We start from the raw sequence: 24,043 nt of genomic DNA on the forward strand, positions 1-24,043 counted from the left end.
GTTCTACAGCGGATTCGAGATGGGTACTATTCTCTCGGTCTCTTTTTTTCATGAGGCTTTCCGAGGACAATGTTGCGATCGGGCGATGCGGCTGCTTCGAAAGAGCACAAAATGTAACACTTCAACGGAAGCAAGCGGTAGATTTTCACTTGCCGGAAAAATAGACAGAGATACGAGAGCAGAGGAGCGGGTTAGGACTGGAGCTCGGACTCAAGGCGATCATGAAGAATAACAAAGAACATGATGAAACATCCACGTACCTTTTTTGTTTCCTCTCTTCCATGACCACTTTGCTGTGGATGACGAGGCTTCCTACGCCCGACTTCCGTCAATGCCATTCTCCCTCCTTGCCCCTGCTCCGCCTGCCCGCCCTCAAATTACTTTCTTTTCTTCTTTCCGTTCTCTTCCTCTCGTGAATGGCTGCGAGGGGTTCCCCGACTCAAGCATCCGATCCCGATCATCGCACTCAACAGGACGAAGTCTTGTTTGTCTTATGGGTTATTCGTCGTGGAGACGAAGAAGTCAGATTGAAAAAGCTGAGGACCAGAGTGGAGCACGATGTTTTTCTTTTTACTTTCTTGGAATCGTACGTCGCTGCCAAGGGATGAACATAAGGTAAAATGAAGTAGAGTGATGAGTCTTAAGAGGAGTGAAAAGTGAGGTAAAGTGAATCAATGCAAGAGGGGATGACGATGAGAGTGAGAAGGGGGTCGAGAAGCATGTGTAGGTAGCTCCGGTGAATAGAGACTGTGGACGCGTCTTGCACGGCCAAAAAGGTTTTTGCCCTCGACAAGAAATATGGTATTCTTCTATGGAAGGGAGCAAGGGTATCGCATGTCTGGCTTGGACGTGTTTTCAACGTGCAGCGAAGTACTCGTCGTACACCAAGATGGGTTATTCCACCTTGAGGAGAAGAAGGATGTTGCATACCTGGCTTCGAGCCAACAAGGACTGTCAAAAACCTACAGTAAGTGACGAAGCAAGAGGTAGGGAGAAGGACACTAGGGTCTGTTTACCGTGGTAAAGTACCTAGTAGGAAGTAAGCACTAATCGCTAACCTTATATTTGAACTATTATAGTGGTAGAATCGGTTATTAAATGTTAAAACGGACGACAGCTGTAGAATACAACAGCTGTGTCGCCCAGTGGAAAGTAGTCAGAGAAATCGGATGAGCTGTATCGCGTATGTAATGGCTTGGACATGAGCAGATGTATGGTATACATCGACACACTGCCCTTTGTCGGTTTCCATTCGAAGCTGGTGATGGTTCTCCTGGATCTTTTCGATCGCGGACGGCACGACATCGTTCGTTCCGGAGACTCATGATGGTGGACTGTCATAATGTTCGTGAGAGACTAAGACGATGCCTCGCAACTGGAACCCAGGCACGAGAGCATGTTTGCCGTGTCCCGGCCTTGTTCCCGAAAAGCTGACTGTCTTGCAGTCTGGCTGATGCTTCGAAATGCATCCCACGCTCACGAAAGCTGTGCAGACAGCTTGAGATACGCGTAGCGGTACCTTGGGTTTCAGAATTGTATTGAAAAAGACTGATGACCAATGAAGTCGTCCGGTCATGGAGAAGCCTTCATCGCTGGACATATCTAGGGACTCCCTGCCGGAGAAGGAATTGAGTGAGGCTCGTCGTCGCTGTATTATCGTCTAGGATCCACATCTGGATCGATTCACACCAGCATATCCCTGACGCATAATGTAACGCAGTTTCCGTTTGTGCTGGAAGAATGCTCCGGAGAAGGGCGAGAGCACACCTACTCTCTGATATGAGTTGGTCAGAAACGGGAGTCTGCAGAAAAAGCGATCTACTGCATGTTGCTCACTTGCCTGCCGGTCAAACGCGTCGCGTAAGAGTTTCACATGATATTTCCTGCTCTTGTCCTACGGACCCACCCGTTGAGCTCGTTTGAAAAGCGTTGCTGCCCCAGCTTCGACTTTTCCCCTTTTTCTTTCAACCATCTCTTTGACGCGTCTGGCAACTTCACAGCTTCACAAACAACCTGCCACAGCCATCAGACGGTGGAGGGGTTTGTTCTTTGTCTGCTTCTCGTACACCAGACCTACCTACCACTAAATCACTATCACATCAGTCAACAGAAGTTGCTACAGTGCGCAAACGCGTCAAAGCTGCCCCAAGTAAGCAAGCTACCAAAGCCCCTAGAAGAGCCCTCACTGACCAACACATCGTCTACCGTTATCCCGTTGGAAAACCATCATGCCAGAGTCGTCTACGGAGGAAGTGCCCTGGGATTGGCGATGGTGCTATGTCCCAGACGGGTGGCAACCTGGGTGGCAGCCACTGCCGACGGTTCGCCCTGGCGATGAGGTCCCCTCAACGGCCGACCACGATCTGGCCGGAATGTACCTGGATCCAAGTTCGTACACCGGTGAATCCAATGTAGGGACCTATCCTCATTCTGCTTGGCTCGACGCACATACGTGGGATCCTCAAGCAGAGAGCTGGCATCCGGTGGATGACCGCGTCGGAAACGCCTGGCATGGGTTCCCTGTGTGGGGAGGCAATTCGACGTGGCAGGGGCAGCACGCAGGCTTAGGAGGTCTGGGAAATGATACCATCAGCGGTGGTCAGGCACTCTGGCAGCTCCCCGCCACACCAGCTCGCGTCCGCTTCTCCGTCCCAGACTCCGCCAGTCTAGCTTCCAACTCTGAATCACTCCGAAACGCCTCTCCGACCTCCTCTGCCTCCTGGACCGACGATGATGAGTATCTCCCCTGGCGCCGCGAGCGTCTGACCCGTAAGAAACGAGCCGCCATGAGCCACGCGATCGCAAAGATAAAGCAGAAAGCCAAAGGCTGGTACGCTCGTTGCATCCCCGAAACAAACGAAGTTGGCTCGCACGATGGTCAGACCTCTCCAGAAAACTCAGCCGCATCCACTTTGAGAAACCCATCCGTCTCCCCTCCTGCACCAGATCGCTCCACCTCGCCCTCGAAACTCTCGCCCGTGGCCACACGCTTCCATCTCGAGAACGTGGAGCGTGAGACACCAACACGTCCAAGCCTTCCCTGCCGCTTGCAGGACTTTGTTTCAGAGGAAGACATTCGCGCGCTTTTTGACTTTGAATTTGAGGACGACGAAGCTGACCAGGAAGATAACGCTTGAAAAAGCGTGATCTCCGTGTAATTGATCGCGTCGGCGATTGGGCGGGCCGTGCTGGACGAGGATGGGCATTGGGATGGTGACCTGTGTCTATAACTTCGTAGCTTAGCCCCTGAAAATGAAAAACTTACAAATTCTCAAGCCTCCAGTAGTAGTTCACTAGCGTAGGTCTACATGTGTGCTTCTCAACGCGCCCATATCGTTTCGGGCGCGTGGTACGGACGAAGAATCAAAAGGCATTCGCTATTCGGAAAGACGAGACCGTGGGAGCTATCGTCTTCGGTGCTCTTCACCGGTGGTGGTAAATGTGTCCCAACATATGACACCTCCTAGGGACTTTCGCACGGTACGTAGGAATGTCTTTCACTAGATGATGGAAGACGTGATGACGAATGAGTTGTAGCTGTTTGTGGACATTGTCTATAGGAGGAATGAGACTCGGGACCGCACTCTCTATACCTTGGCAACTCCGACCAGTGTTCTTGTATGATCCGTCGCGATATCATACATAGGTGACCTCAAACTCCATCTGTGGTCACAAGGACGTTCATCTCAATGTACTTCCAGTGTGTCTAACTCCCGGTCTCCTCACTCTCCTTGCGCTATTGGAGCGACTGTATTCTGCGTCTCTTCCAGCATTTCTCATGCTTCGTTCAGTCCATTCAGCTCTCTGTCTAGAATACAGAGGCTGTCATGTTCGAAAGAGCGAATCGATCCCTGTGCTGAGTTGGAGAAGAACAGAGCTTGCGGACCATGTCAGTCAAGCATGCGAGCGACGCTGTCTACTGGTCTTCGAGGAAAAGGAGAGAGGCAATCCCGTACGGCCAGAGTCGGGTGGGTAGTAGCTGTAGCAATAAGGAGAAAAGAGCTCTGTCCTTGCGCTATCGGCATGGTCTGTAAGCAGTCGGAGGTGTACTTTGCTCGTCGGATAGGAGTGTTAGAGTGGCCAGTCGCTCGGCTGTTCTGTCTCTCACTACTTTCGCTCGCTCATTGGAGCCCGTCGTCGAAGTTTCTATGGCTGATGTGCTCGCGTTCGATCACGCAGTTGGCTCATTCCACTGTATATTGAACAGTGTTGCCACCAGGTTGAGAGATTGAGGTGGTTTATGATGTCTTGTCCGTTTCCTTACAGTGCAGTACACTTTCCCCGACTACGCGATCCGTGCCGTTAGGACGACGACTCTATTGATTTGACAGTCTCTTTCCTACTTAACCGCATCAGCAAATATCTTTTCAATGGCAACATCACACAGAAGCTCACGCATGTATTTAAGCCATATATGTGCTGAGGACCACACCCATTTCCTTCAGGTCACCCGTGAGTCCTGTCCTTGCATAATGACCTCCGAAACGAACTCGCTGGGCCAAATCAGCCCTTCAATGATCACCTCCCTTCTTACTGTTTCTGACAGAAGATTCGACAGACATCCTGATACGAGAACCCCAGTACATTTTTGTGCGCAAAGGCTGATTCTACGCGGACGAACCTCTTTGTAAGCAGATCGGCGACCATTCGTACCAACGCCCGTGTTCACAGAGCAGACTCCACTGCCCACATCCAAGTAGATGAAAACGGTTGGTTGACTGAAGAGTCGTCGATGCGAATTGCCTCTCCTGCGGCATTCCTTGCCCCAAAGACCACCCCGCCTCCATCGATTGTCCCGGTCTTTCCACCAGCCAGCCGATCACTGCGATCAAACAACCTTTCGGTGTGGCCTGTCCGAATTGACGTGGCACAGCCTGAATTCCTGCATTGTACCGCGCCCCGCAAGACGGGATCTCTGAGCACAAACTCAAGTGGAGCTATGAGTCTAGACACGGCGCTGCAGTCCAGGTCACAATCGCGCAGGATCATTCCTGACTCGTGCAGTAAGAGAAAACTGAACGACAGGGAGATAAGATGCTTGCAGGTAAAGAACTGTCCAATACATCGGATTAAAACCTGGGATGAGGTGTGTCTGCGACCCCATGCGTCAGTCTGGGTCTAGACTCTCGCCTGCAGGGTTGTGACGCGTATAAGTCAGATGGTGCGGTCCAGCCCAATCGTCGCTTTCCGATTGTTTGCCATCCCTGTCGTCTATCAATGCACGGCAAGTATTGCTCTCGCCAACGCGCGTCGGCAATGTCCGGTTTTCTGCTCTGCACTGTTATTATGACGGTGCAAAGACAGTATCCATTCGAAGTGTCGCAGATTCTTACATCAACAGGGCAACGATTGTGCGTTCTATACATCGGCCTACGCGTTGACTTCTGAGACAGCGAGCGGTAACGAAGGTAATGTGTGAGGGTGTTTTCTTTTCTCAAGATTTCACCCAACGTCTTGACTACCGGACACTAAAAACCTTTTGTGCGTTTCATTTCAGTCGTTAACATGTATGTCGATCCTCGTTCCAAAGAAAGACAAGCTATTCGTTATATTTTCGTCCAGATCCTCATCAAAAAGAAATTCGTTCCAGACAGTAACTTCGTTTTTTTTAGTCTGTAGGCTGTTGTTTCCAAATCTCAAAAGAGTAAGAAACAACATAGGAAAATCGTTGTGTTCGTCAAGATGTGTACGTTCTGAAGGTCGACGTCCCATCCATGTCTCGAAGACAAAGGTGATGGGTTCTGTACGCAAATGAAGAGTGATCTTACATCCTCGCACTGTCGTTACCGGCGTTCTTCGCCTTGGCGTCGGCGATGTTCTTCTCATTAACAAGATCAGCTAGGACTATGTTGTGGTTCTGCGCGGTCGTGACGAGAACGGGGAGATTCTCGTCCAAGCGATCGTGGAGTTCTTTAAGCTCTTTCCTGGAGTCCACGCTGAAGTTCCACAACACATGTAGCAGCGAACTACGGCGGGCGTCAGTCAACTATTGGAAGCGAGAGAGCCAGGGGGGAGTCGTCCTAAGAACGGGAACGTACACAGTCGGGTGATTCGTGTCACAACGGATACCGTGATTCATGCAATAATGGCAGGGCAGTTCTCCCACGCAGTCTTGGTCCAAGTTCTTGCAGCTTTTGCATTGCTGTTGAGCATAATTAGCTGAAGGTCATCTTGTGCATTTGAAGGGATCGCTTACAAAGCCTGAACCCCGAAGCCTCTTGCTTGTGTCATCAGGAGCTGGCGATGAACACTGGCGCTTCTTGCCGCGAACAGCCCCTTCAGTAGCTGGTACACTGGGCGTTCGTCCCCTTATAACCAATGAGCTCGCACCAGGTCCTTCGTAAGTCTGTCTTGGAGGAGGTTCTGCTACCAGATCCATGATACCTGGAGGACGCGGTCCTGGTGCTCGGAAAGCCTCTAGGTTCGGATGATATGTGGGAGGTGTCAAAACGATCGCTGGTGTATTCTGATTGATGGATGAGGTCCTGGAAGGTTGCCAAACAACTGATGGTGTCATGCATGGCTGGCCCTCTGTTCGGCTTGGGAGTTGGGATGGTCCTTGAGGAGTGCGGGCTGGTTTGGGAGGGGCTAATGTCGACCTCCCGGCCTGCGCACGGAGATCATTCGGCGAGGACGGCACCATTGATCCCCGCCCGGCCTGCGTACGGAGATCGTTCGGGGAGGACAGCACCGTTGATACCCTCCCGACCTGCGTACCGAGATCCATTGGAGAGGACGGCATCACTGTCCCCGTCCCGGCCTGCGTACCAAAAGCATTTGGAGAGGACGGCATCACTGTCCCCGTCTCGGCCTGCGTGCTGAAAACATTCTGGGAAAAGGGCGCTATCAACCCTTCCGGAGTCGGCACCGACGGGTTGACCCACGAACGCGGAGATCCATCGGCATTGTAGTCGTCTCGCCAGTAGCTTGGCCCTATCAGAGCGTGCCGTGGTGGTTCGTGGTTCCACGGATCGACGTATGCAGGTATTTGGTCGGACAACATGGTCGAATGGTCGTTGTCTGAAATGAATTCTGTGATTGAGAGCGGAGCGAGAAAACCGGATTCTGCTCCGGACGATTGGCGCTATCTTATACCCGTTGTTCCAACGCATGTTTTCGTCTGGGATCTCAATGGGAGTCGAGCTATGACCAGGGTTGCCAGGTACAGGGGCTCCATGACCTGCAATAGCAACCATATTATGCCTGGCAAGATGCAATAGCACGAGGAAGGTACATGTAGGTGAACCCACTCGGACGAGTCAGGATGCAGGCTTTGCCCACAGTTGACCCCATAGCGGCACGGCTGTGATTCCCCGGTGTGCATCCACTTGAACAGCTCCGTCGATCCGATAGCGTACACGCTCATTGACACCATTGAGGACTGAGCATTGGCCAGGGGTCAAGGGTCAAGGAGCACTAGATGACAAGCGTCAGGCCTCGAGCTTGAGTGTGAAGATGGAGGCATTGCACATGGCACAGAGGACATGGGACGTTGGGCATGGTGCATTGGGTAACCTCGTAGAAACTGTCTCTCCGTGGATGGGGAGCACTGTGTATGGCTATCTTAAAAGCCCAGAGGCAACAGCGCTGTGATTGCTGACGCCAATCGAGCATGGCATTCAAAATGCTACCGTGTCTGGCAGTCCGGCCAGCATCCGGCCAACTCTCGACGACGTGTATGAGCATCTCAGACGTCTTGCCCTACTTACCCCGCTTGGCCCCTGTCCGGCGAAGCCCCAGGATGAGACCTTTCCTTCATGCGGGAATTCCCAACGTCTGTCGACCTCCAGCTCCATCGGCAGGTACTCCGCTACCCTATCTGCAGGTGAAAACCAGAAGGCACATCCCCGCATTGTTTGTCGACTGGAGACGCAGAAGATTGTAGATTCTGTACCAAGGCCTGCGTGGCATCTACCACACGCCATGACTAGGTGGCTCTCTACACGCAGCGCGGCGAAGGTGAAATCTGCTGCTAATTGTCGTTGTAGCGAGCCACGGCCCGTTTCTAAAGGACGTTTTACGCAGGTTTGAGGTTCTGCTTTTCCATGTCAATCACTGTTCTCAAGTACTGTAGCTGAGTGGTTTGGGGTGCTGAAGAATATGTCACGCGTTCGTCAGTGCGACAGTAGTCTAGCCAGACCAGATCGGATCCACGGCGGGACAGGGGTGGAGCCAGCCGCTAAGCCAACACAGCACGAGGCTATGCGTGTGAGGGTGGGTTCGTGGAGTTGATAGCTTGAGCCGGAGCTGACCGGAAGCTGCTCTCACGCCACCATCGCATTGAGCAACTTGTGTAGGTCTGATATTGCATGAACATGCATAGCTGGATAGCTTTTGCCCGACGGAGAAACGCATCAATACTGTAAGGTCTCGGGCCCGCAGTCATGCGATGTTTTCCTGCGTGGCATGACTTCCAGTGCTTGCTCCTGGCGTGTCGTAGACGTTGATAGGCGCATGTGTTTGCGCGGCGTCATGCAGGGTAGAATGTTGTGCAGATCCTTGTGTTCGAGGTGCGAGATTTCCATGTGTCTTAACACGCCACCTCACAGCACTACTGACGCACAACAGACTGGCTCGGAGCTTGGTCTAGAGGACTCGGATATCGCACGGCGAACACTTTGAACCTCGCTCCCAGGATACTGACAGAGCTTTTACTGTATCCGATGGCAGATAGGGTAGACTCCAACCCCCACGCGCCACGAATGCTACCATGCCACGCCTTCAATACTCTGTTGATTGGCGAGTATAGACAATGCACCTGCTGGACTAAAAGCTTGGATCGTCGATCCTCGCGCGGAACTCGGATTATTTCATCGATGTGCGGGCGGGGGGTCTAGGAACAATCCCCGTAGCCGCAGAAGATCTGCATCGTAGCGAGCATGCTAACAGACGTCAGCGTCCCGTCCGAGGTTCCCATCCGAGGACTGTTCAGCAAGGACTTATGGACATCTCCTCCACGGTCCCACGAGACATTGCTGAATAGAAGTCGCGGAGACAGGACTGCAGGTCGGACCTTGGAGAGTGAAGGCATCAACCAGTGCGTTTTCCCGCTTGGTCAATGGAGGTCCATAGTCGTCGATCCAAGCGCTGTGCCGAGTATGCTCCACCGTGAGCATCACGGAGAGCAGAGTTGGAGTCTGCATGGTCAGTCGACGCCTTCGAAACTTTGATGTGCTGCGCATTCTATAGAAGAGCGAAGCGGGACGACGCGCGCTGCCCTAGAACCTCGAGCAGCTTATCTACATGACCGAAGCTGTCGAGCTGGTTGATCATCTCAATTCTGCGAACAAAGCATGAAGACGACCCCGTGAAGAACGTTCGTCCAATCAACCATTGGGAGTGTAGATATCCAAACCCCTGTTTTGTACCATCATGTGCTTTGAGTAGAAACACGTAGCTCGTGCAGGTTCACACGAAGCCCTTTGGCGCAGATTCGCAGAAGTCTCTGCGAATCGAGATTTTAACAGTATCATCAACACTCTGATCATCCCCTCGCTTTCGTTCGGGATGCGACGACAACCCGAAATTTGTCACTGCATGAGCGACATTCGTCCAGGTCTTTGGAGAGTAGTGGTCTGCTACCTGGCTTGCTTCGACCAGTACTGTCGATCCGATCGTCGTGGAGCAGAAGCTATCTATACTTTTGCTCACTGCAAAGGGATTTCTTTGTTGCGAAGGCAGCTCTCGCTGGCGGTTCATTCTCTCATGCACGAACGTGAGTCATTCGTTTCGAAGGAGTTGCTGAAACTCGCTTGCTGCATTCGTTCATGTAATCACGAGAGCTTCACCCGCACAGATATACACATGGTCAAGTAGACGATAGAAAATGCTGATTGTCAATATGGGAGTGTTGTTGGTCGATGGGTGACATGACAGTCGCAGATAGCTGTATGATGTGTGTTCAGACTTGCAGATTCTTGCTCCTGTCTTGCTTCAGCGCCCACCTTTGCTCATCAAGCATTCCTGGCCAGACGGTCTTGACATCAGCAGGTTTTGAGTAATATATTTTCAAGTTTTATTGTTCTCGTTGGTCAACTGTTGCCGTGCTAATTCCTGGACGTTGAGTGTAGTGGTGCTGATTTTCAGGCATGTCGGTATCAAACTGTATCCACCCTGCTTGACAGTACAACACTTCAGCCCACGATCACGCCGCCTTTTTTGTTTCCTCCCTCAACTGTGGTGCGACAGAAGTTTTCTTGTTCTCCATGTCACTGGCCCATAGCGCCGCTCCGCAGCTAAAAATGAATCAGTCACTGCGCTTCATGGACTTCTAGGAAGGTTATGTGCTTACGTGTTCGAAAAAGCAAAGAAGATGCCCGCAATAGGAATCATTTCAAGTAACGTGGCGGCAATACCGAAGCTGTATTTTGATGATCACATCAATTAGCAACGTGCGACTCGATATGTTGTTTCACCGAGGAACCAACCTGGTATAAGCACCCTTGCGCTCCTCGACATGCTCCTCCTTCTGCGTCTGCGTCATACCCTTGAGCTGGAAATATCTAGAATGCGCGCTAGGACCATTTTTCCTGCCCTGCAAAATCACAAAAGCCACCGTACCCACGACGGGGATCAGGTTGAGCGGCAGATACATGAGATAGCGCACGATAGCCTGCGGCGTGAATTTGGCGAAAGGCTTCGAGACCAATTTCCCCAGGCGAGCCACTGCATCGCTGGCCGCACCGCTCTTGACCTGCCGCTGCTTCTGCACGAGCGTGGACTGGCCCTGCGCGATCAGCGTCCCGTCGAAGGTGTCGACCAGGCTGTCCTCGATCAACAGCGCTCTCGATAGCACCATCGTCAGCGTGCTGCTCTCGCTAAGAACGAGCAGGATCGTCGTCAGCGCGGCCAATGGGCCCGACGTAAAGACTAAAACCGCCACCTGCGGCAGATAGGTGAACAGGAACATGAGCGTGGTGACGACCGCGCCGAGCCCCAGCGTAGGCGTGAGCTTCGCGAACAGCGGCTTGTAGAGATCCTTGTGCGTTGCAAGGTAGTAGATCCCCTGCAAAGACTGGTTGTTAGCTACGAAGGTGTTCTTCCAAAGCATTTGGTTCCGGCTCACTCTGAATGGATACAAATAAGCTCCGGATCGCGCGCCTTCCTCAGCAAGTTTGCGGATCTGCTGAGCCTCTTGGACCGCCGCGTCCTTGACTTTGGCTGACATGTTGATCGTGGAGTCTCAGTGAGCTATGTTATGTCGATTGATAGCAAGTATAGGTGCAGCTTGGTAGGAAATTGGGGAGTTAGTTACTTGTCGCGAGAGAATTATATTCCTGTTTCCCAACCCGACTTGTGTGACGAGCTTAAAATGATGTCACGTTCAACACAAATGACACAGTGCTAGGCCTAAAGTAAACATGACTAATCCCAAATAGACATTTGCTCTAGGAAATAGTTTTGAAATTAATGATGGAAATTAATTTTACTAAATGAACTCTTGCTTGGGGGTGTGCATAGGAGGTTTAATGAAGGAAATTAATTTTACTAAATAAAATCTTGCTTGGAGGTGTGCATAGGAGGATTACCGAATGCGAGCCTACTAAAGAATGGAATGGAATGGATAATTCATAAAATAATGGAATGAAAATTGTCTATTTTCTTTTTGGGAGTTTATTAAAAAAAAATGAAAGAAATATATAGTTTAGTTTTTACCATTCACCTCTCTTTTTTTTTTCTTTTTTTTTTTTCCACTAAATAAGGATAAATTTGGTGTTTCATTTCTATTGATTAAAGTATAAGTGTTTCTGTTTACCAAAAAAACGTATAAGTGTTCCACCCGCTACTCATTAGTTATGTTCAATCTCTTTTAAAATTTTACTACACTTCCATGTGATTTAATTTGAATGTCTCTTAAATGGGCCCCAAATTTTTTTCTTCAATTGAGTGCATCTCTATTCTTAAGAAGAGGTAAGTTCTACTTAGTTCAATTGGTAACATGGATGGAGCCATTCATGGACTGGGGGGCAATGGACCCCTAATTATTATTATTATTATTATTTTTAAATATAACTATATATTTAGGTACTAATTTTAGCAACTTCGTTCAATAAAATTACATTTTGTCCCTCTTAATAATATCATTGATCATTATAAGAGAAATGCTACAGCTAAAAACTTTTTACAACATTTTTACAAACTATTGAAATAACAAATTCTTACTAGTTTGCAACTAGGTCCACCACTTACATCACTTTTTTACTTACTAATAACCACTAATCACAACAACAATTTGTAAAAGGGTTTGTAAATCTAGTATTTTCCTCCTTTTGAAGGCCATAAAAAAATTTATAGATCTAAAATCTAAAAAAATAATATATATATATATATACACACACAAACCCAAAATATTAGTCCAATAACAAAAATTACAAATAGGCGATAGCAAAGCCAAAAAAAAATTGAGACTAATCAACCAATTTTATCAAAAACAAACAACACCTTTTAAAAACTTTAAACAAAATAATTTTGTCATTGCCAACAAAAGTCACACTCTACACACACATAAAAATAATAATAATAAAAGAAAACTTTTGCTGGCTAAGCAATAAAACCAAAAACTGAAGCCACCACATGCAGCTAACAATAGAATCGCCCCCCTGACTCCAAGTCCTAGCTCCATCCTTGATTGGTTAGGGTTTTTTTTTTTTTTTTGTCAAATAAGAAATTTAAATTTAAATCCTGTTTATACTAAAACCCAATTGATCTCTTCACCTAATAATAAATAACATAACAATAAGTCCTATCAAGGTTTGCCGTCCATAACAAGGGTCCTAATAAACTTATCAAAAGTGGATCCCACTCTTTTGTTGTTGTGTTTTATCTATTATGATTGGAGTACATAATGTGGGTGGCAATCTTCTTCCTTCTCAATCTAAGTAAAAGGAAAATTTGATTCCAATTTGTTCTTTTATTTTATATTTTTTTTAAAAGATAGATAATGGGGAAAGGGGAGCTAGGTAAGGTTCAAACTATGACATTGTCACTTGAAATTTTTTTTTAGGGCGAAAACACCATTTTGATTCTTATATTTTGGGGTCACAATTAATTTAGTCCCTACATTTTGGTAACAGTCAATTTAGTCTCTGTTATTTTCAACTTGCAAATAATTTGGTCCTTACCGTTAATTTACTATAAAAAAATATTTACATGGCAAACGGTAGGTACACGTGGCACATTTGAAATTGACATGTCTAATAAAATAAGAATTAAAATATTAATAATTAGTTGAAAAATCCACGTCAGCAATCAAAAGATTAAAAAAAATAAAAATCAATATTTACTTTTTTATTTTTCATTACATTTTCTTTTTCTTGGAAACCAAACGTGCAAAAACAAAAGCACCTTACAAAATAACCCAAATAAAACCCATACTTAGCTTGGATGGTTTAGAAATCGTTCTCTCATAATCTACAAAACAAAAAAAAAAATAATCTAACAACCCATCAAAAAATCATTTATGTTTTTGAGGAAGTGTTCCAAATCCATGCATCCCATTTTCTCCTAAAACTTGAAACCATCAGCTAGAGAAGAAGAAGAATAAATGGGCCCAGCCCGATTCTAGTCCTCCAAGTGTGTGAAGTGGCCGTCACCCACCGATCTGTACACCATTGCTGTTGAATTTCCATGAATGCCAATCTAAGTGAACCTAGGAGAGAGATAGAGATGAGCTGAAATATGCGTTTAGGGATATATAGATGGGTGTTCTTGAGCTTGAAAATCCTCTAAATTGATCTCATCTCACAAATGAAGTTTGGTTTTGATATGGGGCAATGTTTCATTTGTGTTTGTTTCCCGAGAAAACCAAGTAAAAATAAACAAAATCAAAGAACAAAAAGGAAAAGAAAAAGAAAAGTTATTAAATTTGTTTGCTTCATTTTGTTAATCGGGCTTGATTATCATGTTTTATAAGAATGAATATGGTGTCATTCATAGATGTAATTTCTTAAATTTGATGATGTGGCTTAGTGCTATTTACTTGGGCATGACTTGTGGGAATTTTGCTTATTTGTGTTTTGCGTATGTAATTCGTAGAGTCTGGGTTTGATCTGGTTATTTTGTATGTGTTTATGTTTTGGAATCTTTGGTTGCTTAAGAGCATAGCATCCCGAAATTTCAATTCTACTCTATTTTACAATTCCAAAAAGTTACTTTATCATCATACCATACTATTTTACAATACTTCCAGCATCCTAACTTTTATTTTCCTATTCTACTCATTAAAATAATATTTTTACACAATAATATATATATATATATATATATATATATATTTTTTTTTTTCCCTAATTTTCCCCTCCACCTTCCCTCAACCTCTATCACTGGGCCTCCACTGCCCAGTCACCACCATTGCGCCTCCACCATGCAGATGTTATTTTGTGCTTATATGTTAAATTGAACCAAGATATGGCATATGCCATTTGGGCTGCGGATGCTCTAAGTGCAAGAAAATCTTTTTTTGTTAATTTTTCTGATTTATATATTTTAATCATTCAGTTGTTTACGTTGTATTTTCAATTAACTATTATTATTTTATTAGCTACATCAGTTTCAGATTTGCCACATGTTCCCACTATTTGCTATATAGGCATTTTTCGTATGTAAGAACTAAAACTCTAATCGGTTTTTGGTGTAGACAGGGATTGAATCTTGGATCTTTTATTCAATTATTAGAGACTTTACCAGTTGAGTTAATTAGAACCCACATTATCAATTGAAACTTAATCTTATATCAATTAAGAAACTTTATTAATTGGACCAATGACACCTTTAATGTAATGTAATATTTTACTTGTGACACCTTTAATGTAATGTAATTTTTTTTTTCTTTGTTAATCTTAGTAAATAGGATTTTTGTTTTTAGTTGCTATTAAGGGCCCTTTGAACACTTGCTATTCCCTTGAGTGTGTATAGTCCTCTTGTAGTTCCAAGGGGTGGCAATTCGTGTTCGCGTGTTGAGTTCGTGTTGTGTCTACTCATGAGTATCTGATAATACAGGTCAACACTAACCCAATATGTTTATTAAACAGGTCAAGATTTCTCAACCCTAATACAACCTATTTATTAAATGGATCAGTCATATCAGCCTGTTTATCATATTTTATCAAAATGGAAAAAAAAATTATGAAAAAACAAAAAAAATAAACATTTTTAATATAAAATTCAGAACTAACGAGTAACTACATCATAAATAATTATTTAAAACTAAAGTATATCCTAATATCACAAATAATTAATCACAATATGTCAAAAAAAAAAAAAAAAAACCATAACAACTAATAAGTTTAAATACCTAGAGTTTGAAGGGTATATTGGTAAAATGTTATTTAATTAAACGGGTCAGACGAGTTCTATGTATTGAATGCTAATCTAACCCGTTTATTAAACTAGTCAATCGTGTCAACCCGAATATGACATAATCCCATTAAGCCTCAACTCATAACCTACTAATTTCCTGTCGTGTCGTGTCGAGTTTGCAGGTCGTGTCTAATTTTGCCACCCTTACAGTTCCAAGTCTAATGTCTTTACTAATTGATCCGATGATACCTTTAATGTAATATAATTAGATTTTTTTTTTTTTTTTAAATACTAAGTATTTTTAACACATACACATGAGGAGAGACGAGAAGGTCTTAAAGAAATTGACGGTGGTGTGTATCTAAAAGGGCCTGTAATATAATTAGTTTTATCAAACAAATATAATTTTCCACGAAGAGAAACATTTTTATTGGGGTTGACCGTAATACACCTAAAGGGTCCCAAAAAAAAAAAAAAAAAACCCTCATAAGTCGTAACATCCAAGAATACTAAAATACCCATAAAACCTATCAAATGAAAAATATATCCCATAAGACCTCAAAAATAAAATAAATACCGCCAAAATTTCCAAAATTCTACTAAAGCCTTCAAAATGATCAAATAAAATACCTTCAAAACCTCTAAAATGATAAAAATACCCCTAAAACCTCTAAAATTCTCAAAATATCTTGAAAATTCATTAAAAAAAATCTCTATAAAATCTCCAAAATAACTAAAAACCCTTAAAACCACCAAATGAATAAAATACTTATAAACCTACAAAAAAAAGAAAAAAGAAAAAAGAAAAAGATCAAATACCTTTAGAACCTCCAATATGGTTGAAATTTGGGTTAATTGTATTGACCTTCTCTGAGATTTTCCGTTATTACACTTACCTTCCCCCTAGTTTGGAATGAGATATTCACCTCTCTTAAAATGCAAACTATTTACATTGCCCTTCACTTGATGACTAAAAAAAAGTTTTAAAAAAAATATTGAATTTCCTATTTGCCCTCCACTTAAATTGTCCTCTACACCCTCTTGTATAGGAATTCTAGATTTATTTTAAGTTTTTTTTTTTGGAAGCCCCATTTTCAATTATACAAGAAAAGTCAATGTATCTCATCAAAAAAGAAAAAAAGAAAGAAAAAGAAAAGTCAACGTAAATAGTTTGCATTTTAGGATAGTTAAGGGTCTTACTCCAAACAAGAGAGGAGGTAAGTGTAATAACATAAAACCTTAGAAGATGTCATTGCAATTTTTCATTAGATTCGAAATACCTATAATACTACCAAAATAACAAAAATCCCCCTAGAACAATTTGAATAGAGACAAAATCTCTTGAAACCTTAAAAATGACTACAAAATGCATCAAAACTTCAAGAATCACTCCCAATCTTAAAAAACCCAGTACAAAACAACTTTCAAGTTTTCAGAGATTTCAAGTGCTTGTAATTATCAATATGAATGCATAATTATGTAAATTCATTAGTTGAGCCTTGCCCATAATAAATACTAAACATGTTAGTGGATAATGGACATTAACTATTTACTTAGGCCCCATTCTTTAATAACATTTTTTTTTTATATTATAATCTAAGTGAGTTTATTGATAGTTTTTATTAATTTTTCTTAGTAATTTTTTTAACATTTATACTCTTAGTTTATTTTTTTTGGATAGAATTTACACTCTTATTAGCATAATTTTTAATATTATTCTTCAAGTTCTGTCTCGTTTTTAGTTTGATTTTAGTTGTTATGTATTAACATTTTGAAGTGATAAATTATAGTTATTATTTAATATTTATATAAAAAGACAAGAACATTTTCTGATTTTATATATATATATATAAGTTATACCTTGGAAAATGTGAAATTGTTTTCTAAATTATTTTGAAGAACCCAATGAACACGTTAATCAAACAATTTTCTTCAAAACATACTTTCAGATGAAAGAAAAATTCAACATAAAACATGTCACACCATGACAAAAGAGGAAAAAAGAAAAAAGAAAAAAGAAAAATTGAAACCCTATAGTACTCTTACAATAAAACGACACCGTATGCTCTTTTGCCCATCTTATAACACTTGTAATTCAATAACGGCTACCAAATTTAGGGTTTAACGACAAAACCCTATAAACCCTTCTCTCTCTCTCTCTCTCTCTGTGTGAAATCTCAGAGCTTCGATTCGAGGCCAATGGCGGCCTTCAACTACTTCAAGAACATGTACGACGTGGATATGAAGCCCCGCCTCCTTCGCACGCTCATCAAAGAGCGGGTCCCCGACGATAAGCACCCGTTCGAGAACCCGGCGGAGCTGTCCACCGTCGTTTCGTTGATCAAAACCCACGGCCTCTTATCAGAGTCCTTCAGCAAATCAACCGACCAAAAGCTTGTCGATAACTGGAAATCCGCCGTCGATTCCTGGGTCGAGCGCGTGCTCTTGCTCGTCTCTAACAATATGGTACTCATCAATATAATAAATTATTCTATTTCTATGCGAATTTTTTTGCTTTTATAAAAAATTAGAATGTGTTTTATGTATATATTTATAAATTGCTTAGCGCAACTGGTTCTGGCGGGTGGGCTCAGTGCCTCAGGTCTTAGAGGTTACATGTATATATGGGTACAATATAGTACACTTTCTTAGGGACAATACCTTCGGTTCCCAATTAAATTCTTACACATATCTACAATTCTACATTGATTATTGTCCTTGAAAAAGCTTACATTGTTTGTGTTTTATTTGTTAATGCAATCATGTGTTTGAATTTAACTAGGAATCATAAACTATAACACCTAGGGAACTATACATAAGTTTTGCCCCATATATGTAAGTTGTTTTAGGTCCACAACATTTTCCACAAGGCCCACAACTTGCTGAAGTGGTCGATAGACAAACACTTTCACATGAATCCACCCCTTTTTCTCCACCGCTCATAGTCAACCACATCAAAGTTGTAGCAAAAGTTTGGACAAGTCACAAGAGTGAAAATTTTCTTTATGTGATCTTAGAGATAATGGTGATACAAACCCATAGGTAAAACTTACCCTTGAAAATCGGCTTGCAAGGGGAGAGTGCCTAAGAGCTTATATACAGATGGTGGGACCCTAGGATCATAACAAATGGCTTCACTAGTGCAAGCTTTGTACTTGTACCGGGCTCAGTTGAATTGGTTATATTATGTTTGTTTTTTACTTGAACCAAGTTAGGTGCAATTATTTGAAGTATATGTAGTAATTTTGCTTGTGAATTGTCTTCGTGAATGGGGCATAAAAGTAATGGAGGCTTTGAAAGAGCATTTCGTTGATTTTTGGAGCTGATAGGTCTGAACTTTAGCATTGATGGTGGTTAGGGCTTCGATTTAATTTCATGGCCTTGTTTTGGTGAGCCTTTGGATGGTGCGGGAAGCACATCGGAGGGACATAATTTCTGTGGCACATCCAAGTGCATTTGGGTGGGTTGAAATTAATTAAAGGAAATAGAGAAAGAGATTTGGAAGTGAGACAAGACAAAGAGAGAGATGACACAAGGGTTACATGGTTTAGCCTTGACAGCCTATGTCCATGGTGTAAAGCCTTGATGGCCGCATCTTTGTTATGTGATGAAGTACATGATAGAGAGAGCCCTAGTAGGGTATATATTGATTGATTTGGTTAGTGTGGAGGGAGTGAAACAGTCGCACATTTGAGGAGATTGAAAGATCTATTGATCAATTGAAGTCTTTGCTGCTTCGTACCTTGCTTGATTTGTCTTGGACATGGGGTTTTACTAATTGTACTTCAATTTCTAATTTCCAACTTTTCCTTAGATTTTCTGTTTGAGTTTATTGTATTTTTATAAGATGCTGTATGTTCATCATCGTGAACACTTCTCATTTTCAATAAAATTCTATTAATATATATATATATATATATGCTATAGGTCTTAGGTTAGGTGTAGACGGGCTTTACACTAAAATAAGATAAACCCAATATATCTTTAACACTCCCCCTCAAACTCAAGGTAAAGGCTTGATGATTACTACCTTGAGTTTGAAATAAGCTTGTGAAGATCTTGAACGATCTGGGTAGCTTGGATACTATGTTGAAATTTGAAATGAAATGGAGAAATACTGCAGTGAGCGTGATCGAAAGGCCGATCTAATGGTGTATTGATGGAAGAAAAAGACAAAACTTGTCATTGAGCCAAGATTGGATTTTGCTCTGATAACATGTTGAAATTAATTGAAGGAAATAGAGAAAGAGACGCAGAAGTGAGACAGGAGACAGAAAGATAAGACATGAGGGTTATGTGGTATGGCCTTGACAGCCTACGTCCACAGTGTAAATCCCTTGACAGTTACATCTTTATTATGTGATGAAGTACACGATACAGTGAACCCTAGTGAGGTAAATATAGATGCTACAGGTCTAGGGTTAGATTTAGATGGGATTTACACTAAAATATTATAAACCCAATATATCTTGAATAGGGTTGATGGGTTAGTGATGCGGGAGATGCAAGAAAATTATTATTTAATATTTTTATGTGTGCAAGTCAATTGTATTTTTATGTTTTAGGTTGTAGTAGTTTATTGGGCTATTAGTATTTTAATTTGGAAAGCAAGGTTATTTTTGTAATAAGGCAATTAGGGTTTCCTAGCCAATTAGAATTAGGGTTTATTAATCCTTTATAAGCAACCTATTGTACTCCTTGAGGAGTTAGTTGATATTTTGATGAATGAAAAAACAATGGTTGTTTGGTTTTTCTTTGGTCTGGTGCTGACTCCAAGTCTACCCTAGGTGCTGACTCCTACTGGTTTCCCCGCTTGGTGTTGACTCCAAGTAAGGCCTAGGTGCTGACTCCTAGGTCATATCCATTTATTTTTTGTTATTTTAGTTTTGTTCTGGTTGTCCTGCGTCAGTTAGGTCCTGTAAGAGTCAATCCTATCACATGTCAGCCATTTGTGCTTGAAGTATTGAATTGGGACTACTTATCTGATGGGTATCACGTAAGAGATCAAATTTATGAAAAATCAATTGTATTTGATGACTATTTGGGCTATGACACATTTTGAGAATTTCCAGGGTAGAAGAAATGTATGAAAGATGTGAATTGCATGGCTTATTTTTATGAAATGGTTCTGCAGTAAATGTGACGGATGTATTAGGATTCACCTATGGTGGAATCTTTTTTGTTAATATGGCTAGGTTTTTTTTTTGTGAATGGAGGACATAGGATTGATGTCATTGGAGGGAGCAATGCAAAAAATATTGTCTGACTTAACTATTAGTTAATACTTAATAGTTACCTTGTGAGGGGGAAAATAAAGAGAGATTAGTGATTGGGCTAGATAGGCCGTTTGATGAGGATGAGGTGTTTGGGGTGATTAGTGATTTTAAAGGGGACAAGGCTCCTGGCCCGGATGGATTTTCTATGGCTTTCTTTCAGGCTTGCTGGTGTATCTTGAAGGCTGAAATTATGGCAGTGTTTCAAAATTTTCATAATCAGGCTGTGTTTGAGAAGAGTCTTAATGCCTCTTTCCTTGCTCTTATTCCCAAAAAGGTGGATGCTGTGGAGATCAAGGATTTTCGGCCTATTAGCTTAGTTGGTGGCATTTATAAGATTATTTCGAAGGTGTTGGCCAATCGTCTTAGAAGGGTGGCACATGGGCTTATTTCAGATTCTCAGAATGCATTTGTGAAAGGTCGACAGATATTGGACTCTTTTTTAATTGCTTCAGAATGTATTGATAGTAGACTGAAGTCAGGTGTTCCAGGAGTGTTGTGTAAGTTAGATGTGGAGAAGGCATATGACCATGTGAGTTGGGGTTTTTTAATGTATATGCTTCAGCGCTGTGGGTTTTCAGAGAAATGGAGAAAGTGGATTTTGTGCTGCATTTCTACTGTTAAATTCTCTATTCTGATCAATGGTAGTCCTTCTGATTTTTTTGGTAGTTCTAGGGGGATTCGGCAAGGGGACCCTTTGTCTCCGTTGCTATTTGATATTGTTATGGAGGGTTTGAGTCGTATGTTGGATGTGGCTGCTACTACTAATCAGTTCTCAGGCTTTTCTGTAGGTAATACGGCTGGTAATTCGGTGATGGTGTCTCATCTTTTATTTGCTGACGATACTCTTATCTTTTGTGATGCTGTTCCTACGCAAATAGCTCGTTTGAGAGCAATTCTGGCTAGATTTGAGGAGGTCTCAGGCTTAAGGATTAATTTGGAGAAATCTGAGTTGGTTCCTATAGGGAGGGTGCATAATATGGATGTTCTAGTGGGGATGTTGGGTTGTAGGCAAGCCTCTCTTCCATTGAGATATTTGGGGCTTCCGTTAGGAGCTAAATTTAAGGAGTTGTCAGTTTGGAATCCTATTTTGGAGAAGATGGAAAGGAGATTAGCAGGGTGGAAGAGGTTGTATCTATCTAAGGGGGGTAAGGTAACTCTTATTAAAAGTACCCTTTCCTCTTTACCTACATACTTCCTTTCGCTTCTGCCTTTACCTGGGAAGGTGGCAAATCGTATGGAGAAGTTACAACGTGACTTTTTGTGGAGTGGTATTAATGGTGATCCTAAATTACACTTAGTCAATTGGGCTCAGGTTTGTAAGCCGCTGCAGGTTGGAGGGTTGGGTATTAGACGATTGAGGAGTTTTAATTCTGCCTTGTTAGGAAAATGGTTATGGAGGTATGGCATGGAGACCGATGCTCTATGGAGGAGGGTTATTGAGGTAAAATATGGGAATGATTGGGGTGGTTGGTGCACGAAAAAGGTGACCAGTGCTTATGGTGTTAGTTTGTGGAGACATATTAGGAGTGGTTGGGTGAAGTTTTCTAAACTACTTCTATATGATGTGGGGGATGGTAGTAGAGTGAAGTTTTGGAAGCATGTGTGGTGTGGAGATCGTACTCTACAAGAGGCTTTTCCGGAACTTTATTGTATTAGTAGAACAAAAGATTCTTCAGTAGCGGAGGTTTTGTGTTGGTCTGGTGGGAGGATTCATTGGGATGCTAAATTTCGTCGTCCTCCACAAGATTGGGAACAAGAATCCTTTGATCTATTTATGGATATGGTCTACTCTTCGACGGTTAGGGGATTGGGTCCGGATCGGGTGTGTTGGAAGCCAGCAAGGAGTAGAGGTTTTGAGGTTAGAGGATTCTATCTTTCTTTCCACCCTCCTACCATCTTATCCTTCCCTTGGAAGATGATTTGGAAATCGAAGGTTCCTCCAAGGGTAGCTTTCTTTTCATGGTCTGCTTCCTTAGGTAAGATTTTAACAACAGATAACCTTCGCAAACGACGTGTGTTAGTTCTAGATTGGTGCTATATGTGTAAGAAGTGTGGGGAGTCAGTGGATCATCTTCTTCTTCATTGCCCCATTGCTTGTGAGTTGTGGTCGTTGGTGTTTTGTTTGTTTGGAATTCATTGGGTTATGCCTCAGAAGGTTATTGAGTTGTTTGAGTCTTGGAAGGGTAAGTTTGGTCGACATAGAAATTTTGAGTTGTGGAGAATTGTGCCCCATTGCTTGTTATGGTGTATTTGGCGCGAAAGGAATGCTAGAAGTTTTGAGGGATGTGAATGCTCTATGTTAGAAATTAAGTCTTTCTTTTTACACACTCTCCTCGATTGGAGTGTGGTCTTTTGTCATTTTTCTTGTTCTTCCCTTCCTGTTTTACTTGATCGTTGTAATCTTCGTTTTTGATTTCTGCCCCCATAGTACATTCCTAATGTACTCGGGTTGGCTGTTTTTCATCTTTTAATAAAATTTTCGTTACTTATCAAAAAAAAAATTGTTTCTTTTTAAAACTACTAAAATGTTCAGTGCCCATTTCTTTGACTACTCTTTTAGTTTTGCCCATGTATAATGTAATCTCAAATACAATATTTAACTAGTCTTTTGGGGCCTTACATAATCAATTGTAGGTTTAGTTGAGTCGCATACTTCTTTTATTTTTATTTATTTTATGTTGCTGTTTCATTTGTTTGTGTTTCTTAGGCTTTAGAATTCAATGATATTTCGGTAGTTTTTAGATTTTCTGGAACAGACTGTAGTTTTTTTTTAATGGTTAGTAGCTTCAAGCTTAGTGTACTAACTTATTATCTTGTTTCTAAAACATCAATTTCTATGCTCAAAGAACTCAAGAAATATTTAAATATGAAATTTTGTAGATTAGAGAAGAAAATGCAGCCTACAATGATTCAAAAAAGCCCGTTTATATTTAGAAACCCTTGAATCCTAGCCTTTCATCTTACACAACAGTTAAATTGTAATCATCCAACTTCATTAATAGTCATGCACTAGTCACATGACCTTTTGAAATATTCAAGACGTAATAATACATTCAATATACATAGAAGAATAAAAGACAATGGTCAAAAGATTTTTTTTTTTGTTCCCCTTTTATCTTTGGGCTTAAATTCTCCTATGTCACTTTCAGAGGAGGTCAAAAGTATTTGTCACTTTCAACAACCTTTCTTCACTTGAGGTTTGGACAGTGGAAGGGTAGTGTTCTAGAATGGGCAAAACAGTGACAAAGAATTTTGAAGTTGATGCTTATGGGGTATTTTCTGCCCGCAGTACTTTGAAAATGGTGAGAAATCTTGAGGATGTGGCTTTGGCCAACAACAGTATTGGAAGACATTTCTCCATATTTCTGGTCTTTAAAGGAAAATCTTAAAACTCAGGATGTCACATGGGCTGCTATTTTTAATAAAATTACAAGTGGAGTTTTGCCTTAGATTGGAGGTTGAATGGATGA

At 42.5% G+C, this 24,043-nt stretch overlaps 1 protein-coding gene across 1 annotated transcript; it reads right to left on the bottom strand.

Moving 5' to 3' along the window:
• Positions 1-6,166: 6,166 nt before the first annotated feature.
• LOC136064271 (leucine-rich repeat extensin-like protein 5) lies at positions 6,167-7,003 on the bottom strand. The gene has a single exon (XM_065765813.1). It carries the CDS (start codon positions 7,001-7,003, stop codon positions 6,167-6,169), a length of 837 nt encoding a protein of 278 aa, XP_065621885.1.
• Positions 7,004-24,043: the final 17,040 nt, after the last annotated feature.

The sequence above is a fragment of the Quercus suber genome, unplaced genomic scaffold, assembly GCF_002906115.3.
Source record: "Quercus suber isolate HL8 unplaced genomic scaffold, Cork oak 2.0 scaffold_655, whole genome shotgun sequence".
Lineage (NCBI taxonomy): Eukaryota > Viridiplantae > Streptophyta > Magnoliopsida > Fagales > Fagaceae > Quercus > Quercus suber.